Source organism: Carettochelys insculpta, chromosome 2 (assembly GCF_033958435.1).
Source record: "Carettochelys insculpta isolate YL-2023 chromosome 2, ASM3395843v1, whole genome shotgun sequence".
NCBI classification, from domain to species: domain Eukaryota; kingdom Metazoa; phylum Chordata; order Testudines; family Carettochelyidae; genus Carettochelys; species Carettochelys insculpta.
Window position 1 is genome coordinate 41,299,823 of NC_134138.1, and position 5,333 is coordinate 41,305,155.

Below are 5,333 nucleotides of genomic sequence, written 5' to 3' on the forward strand. Positions count from 1 at the left end.
GTCAGTCTTAGATGATTATAATGGCCCCTTCTAGTCTTAAGTTATGAAACAATGAACAGTGGCAATGCCAGCTTCTGGAATTAAGCTACATCTGTGTGGGTCTTTTATTACTTAAATTACCATAGTTTAGTATTTCTAAACAACTATTTATTGTCATATTGGAAAATGTTCCTATTTCTTGTGACTGTTGACAAAGTCACAAGAAACCCCCTTCAGAACGAAACCAAAAGACTTGCACTCAAACAAGTAGTTTTGCAGCACTATTGTTTGTTTCTAAACTGGTCAGAACAGTTGCCAACTTATGCTTAAAACGTAGAGATAACAAACACCCGAGGAGTTGTTTGTACTATGTACATGTACAGAACTACTGCTGCTCAGAGTCCACTGTCTTCAAATGAGACTCAGAAGGCAAGGATAACACTTGCGTGGAGTTTCAATCTTCACCAAACTGTTAGGTCCTACAGTGTACGTCACCTCATCTTCGTGCACCCCTGGAGGCAAGGTAATCTCCTTGGTAAGGTTTGTGTAGTTGTATTCCTTCCCCCTTAGGGTCCTATGCTCCTCCTCATGTTCAGCTGACACCTTAACCTTCCCATCTTTTACCTTCACTGTAACTTCCTCTGGGTCAAACCCCTTAACATCCATCAGAGCTAAAAGCTTATGATCATGGCATGAGTTCAACATCCTATTAACTCGTCTTCGTATGCTGTAATGAAAAAAAAAATAAGAAAAGACATGTAGGTCACCAAAAATAAAAAGTCACCAATTCCTCCAGACCACCTCACACGTTTTGGACAATATTTTTGAAGTTCCTGTTGCCGAGGCCCTCTCCCTTGAATACTTTCATTAATATTCAGGAATTTATCACTAGGAAATATCAAAGTGACAATTCGTGCTGGGTCAGAGCCGAGATTACTTATTTTAGACATTTGTTCTGGGGCCCTTGTTTGAAATTGTACCCAGAGGTACTTCATAATGTAAACAATATGAAGTCCCCATATTTTCAATATTTACAAGTCAAATATTTTATTGTGAAATAAAGGTGGCTTTATGAAGAGCTTTAATCACATTTGAGGAGTTAATCTTGGATAAGCTGCAACATAAGGTTCAATTTCTAAGACACCTTTTTCCAATCAAAACTGGTAAGAAAACAATGGAGATGAAAAAATGGGAGAGAACTTTGAACAAAGAAATTGATCCAGATGAGTGGGTCTCTGTGTGGGAAGCAGGATATACATTTTCAATTTGTGCAGTATGTAACATTTGTGAAAATAAATTACTATAGAGATGGCATTTACTCTAGTTAGGAGCCATCATATTTTTGCTATAAGGTAGGCACTTTGTTGCATAGGTTGTGGAGAAGGAGGAATGTACTTGCACATCCGGTGATTGTGTGTAGGAATTAGGTGGTTTGGGGAGGAAATTATTAAAGCGACTAATGTTATGACAAAATTCTGGCTTCCCGAAGACTCCCTTTCCTGCTTACTTAATCACTGAAGGATCAACACTTTAAACAGAACGACAAATCAATTTATTTTTTATTATTAGCAGCCAATATATATACACCACATAATTACAAACATGACCCCTTCAATAGAATTGTGGCATAGAAAAATATGAACTATCTTTGTAATAGAAAATTCAAATACATACACAAGAGGAACACTGAAAAAAGGACAGGTATTTCGAAATTTGGTTTCCTCTTTCTAGCGTATTCAAAGATCCCTACCCAGCAAGCCAGAATCATTAGCAAGGTTATTTGAATAAGTAATATATGATATGGTAAGTTAATGTTTAATTGTAACTTTGCCTCAAAGAAAAGGTTCAAAAATAAAAAAACAAGAACATAATTAAGATGAATGGACTATACAGCATGGAACAAGAACACGTTTATTTGCGGACAAAGTAGTAAGTCAAAGTGTAGAATCTATTTTCATATGTTGATAAGAGATAGGTGTATGTTTTGGTGCACACCACTTGTGGAATTGGCTACATCATCCTTGAACAAACAGCTGTGTCCCTTGGTAAACAACGGTTTGTGTGTTCTTAGGATGTAACAGCTGTGAAAAGGAACAGTTCTGTTACCCTAAACACAGCCGCATTCCTCATTAATCAATAAGCTCCAATGCACGTCCACTTAATAAATTAACCTAAATTTTCAAATGAATAACCATTACTAATGACATTTTCAAATGAGAAATTTTGTAACATTTTCTCTCTGTGTTAGAGACACTTTGGGCATGCACACACAATTGTCTCTTGTGCATGGCTGAAATGGAGGCTAACTGAGCCATTAAAATCATGTTTTGGGTTGTGAAGTGACATTACAATAACCTAAAAATGTGATTCTCATTTGAACCATTTGTAAAATATCCACTAGAAGAGCATAGTCTCAAGTGTAACAGACTGAATGGGACATAAGGTACCAAACTGAATAGATAAGATGTGCAATGCAGAATTACATAGGACAATCAATAAGAAACTAGGCAACGTAAATGAGATGAATGTAGCTGTTTATTTTCAGTATACTACAGCTCCTGGAATATATTTCCTGCTCTATGAAACATAGATGATTCAACTTAGCACAATATTTAGAATTATTTTTTCCCTGGTTTGTGAGATTTCATGGATTCTGTGCTGCTCCCTACTTGGACTTTCTATTCAGTCGTGCAGGGAGGCTTAATCTGAGGTAACTAAATGTTGTGGAAAAGGAGTGCTGTGACTGAAAATTTACCACATTAGTATAAGATTCAGTCCTCTTTGAGAGAGAGGATGATATTTGACTTTTCTAGATATGTAGGCTGAAATCGTTTTCTCTTTTGATTAGTCAGAGCAATTTAAACTGATGCATAATGAAAACGTAGCCCATTTCAGAACCAGTGTGGTCAGGATCAGTGTTCTCTGTAAACTGAGCCTGTGGGAGGCCACCCAGGAGAGATTCAGGTGCTGCTCAGCTTATTAGCAGAGTACTCACAGCCTCCCACAGCTGCCAGAATGTGTTTCTATTGGTGGTGCACACCCACGATTCTTTTGGTGCACATAACAACATTTATTCTGCCCATGGATAGAAAAAGTTAGAGGGAACATTGGCCTGGATTACACAATGGACTTGATCCTTTGGCAAAACTCCTACCTGGAATCATTGGCCCAGATCCTGAAGTCCTCAATCTCTTTTTACTCAGGCAAAACTTTCACTAATTTCACTGGGTCTTGAAAGAAGATTAACTTCAAAATTTGATGTTATGCATCAAATTCTGGCTTGAATTCAGCTGGTAAAAATCCAGAGTGTCTTTCTGTGCCAGCACCTGCTCTGCAACCTTTGGCATATATGATGAGCAAACTTTCTGTGGCTGTACTACAGCTATTCTGGGATGGAGACGCTTGTTAACGCAGAGAGAATTATAACAGCCACCGGGCTCCTCTAATTTTTTTCTATGGTCAGTATAAAATCCAAATATATAGCTTCCAGGAGTTCTTTCTCCTTCAGCTCTGCCACATCCAGTCGCGTCTCACTCAGCATATCAGCAAATGTAAGCCAATATTCAATCCTTAGTGTATATTGACAGTGTCATATTTTTAACAGGCAAAATCAAGGCCTCACTTCCAAGCACAATATTTAACAGAACTTTAAATTTTGTGCAGGGAGAAAATATTAATTAAGATATATTAAAATAATTTATTAAGTAAATACTAACAAAGTCCCCAAGTCGTACTGAATATGATTGTCTTACTATCAAAGGATTTTTAACCTTTCTAGTTTTGAATTGCTCATTAACTCTTAACTTAAATGACAAATTTTTTAATAATTTATCACCACTTCTCAGATTCCGATTCCTTCATAGTAGTGAAAATTAAGGGTTCTACAGATTTAAATTTTCTAATAAATAATACCCCACTCTTAATACATTGACTACAGGTTTACAGTAAGATCAGAATTTGTTTAGTTTTACACATAATCTGACATATTTAACCGTCAGACGGGTGGTATAATTACCTCCGTACCTTCAAGGCCTTCATTACAGTTTTTCTCAAACTCTTACAGTTCCCACATTTTCCTGAAATTGAGCTTTGTTAATTATCCTATTTACTCGCTTCCACCTTTACTCACTCCACTGTTGAATTCCTTTCCTGTGGAAAGCTAATAAATAAGCTCATTTACCTGTCCAGTTCTCGCTCTGCATCCAGTTTTGCTTTAATGGCTTTCCTCTCCCAGACTGTGAGGCATGATGGTGGATGGCAGTGTGGGTGTACAGCACACAGGCAATATGGATATGGGTGTATTTCACACACACAATGCGGATGCAGGTGAATATCACACAGGCAGTGAGGGTGCAGGAGCGAATTGCATAGGTAATGTGGATGCAGGTCCATTAGCCTGATTTGTCTCCTTATTTCTCTATCTGCCTTTTTCAAATCTCGTTTGGCATCTTCCAGAAAACGACAGCACAAAGACATCGTAAAGCTTTAAACCATATTAATGTATGAGTACAAATCTGATAACTTGTACTCGTGTGAGAAAAAAATTGCCTTGCAAGCTCTGGCCAGAAGTTAGTTTTAAAAAACAAACTGCAGCTGCTTTAGCTATATTCCAGCGTGCATTTTATGACATCATCAACCTGCAGATATGTCACAATCCTGCAGTTGGCATGGGAACTGCAATCAGCGGATGGCTCTCAGCTGTTAACTGAAAAACATTACATGGATTAAACACTCAGGGTGGTATATCTTATGCACACAAGTCAGACAGTTCAACATTTTAGATAATTTATGAATTCCTCAGCAGCTGTAAATTGGCTTCCTTGCAGATACATATTATTTTGTGTTGCCGTGTGTGATGTCAGCTCAGCTTGTACTGTATGCTGTAATAGTATATTTCCTGAATCATGGGTAACATATCAATCACAATATTGCATTAATGTCGTTATTCCCATCAATTTCCTCTTTTTTAAAATACAATCTGCAGACCAAACCTGGAAGAGCGTGTACAGATATTCTCAGCACTTTTATAGGCCAAATAGTCTATGAACCAACTCCTGAATTCTTTACTAATTTTTAAACAGTCTTTACTTAGATACTCAACCCCTGGCTTTATAGACCATGGAGGCCTTGGCCATTGTTACAATTCGCCACCACTTTTCTGTCAATGCCATATTTTCCCCCGGGGTGCTAATTCACATAAAGAGCTTTCAAATTCTGCTCGTTGTTCACCTATGAGTTTAGAAGCTGGGGTTAAGAGACAGTTTGCTGACCCTTCTAATCAGTCAGTGTTTGTTAGGGTGACAGGAGGCTGGCTTTCCTATAGGCCCTGATTTCTGAGACTATTATTGAATGGT

At 37.7% G+C, this 5,333-nt stretch overlaps 1 protein-coding gene across 2 annotated transcripts; it reads right to left on the minus strand.

The window, feature by feature from the left end:
• Window positions 1-261: 261 nt before the first annotated feature.
• On the minus strand, window positions 262-4,685 carry ODF1 (outer dense fiber of sperm tails 1). Of its 2 annotated transcripts, none has more exons than XM_074985666.1 (2): window positions 4,160-4,651; window positions 262-706 (listed from the first exon to the last, which is right to left on the minus strand). In XM_074985666.1, the coding sequence occupies exons 1-2, from the start codon at window positions 4,453-4,455 to the stop codon at window positions 391-393; spliced, it is 612 nt and encodes a 203-aa protein (XP_074841767.1). In that variant the 5' UTR covers window positions 4,456-4,651; the 3' UTR covers window positions 262-390. The 2 variants fall into 2 exon arrangements, 1 of the variants encoding a protein (XP_074841767.1); XR_012644155.1 differs by having other exon boundaries at window positions 577-706; window positions 4,617-4,685.
• Between the last annotated feature and the right edge of the window lie 648 nt (window positions 4,686-5,333).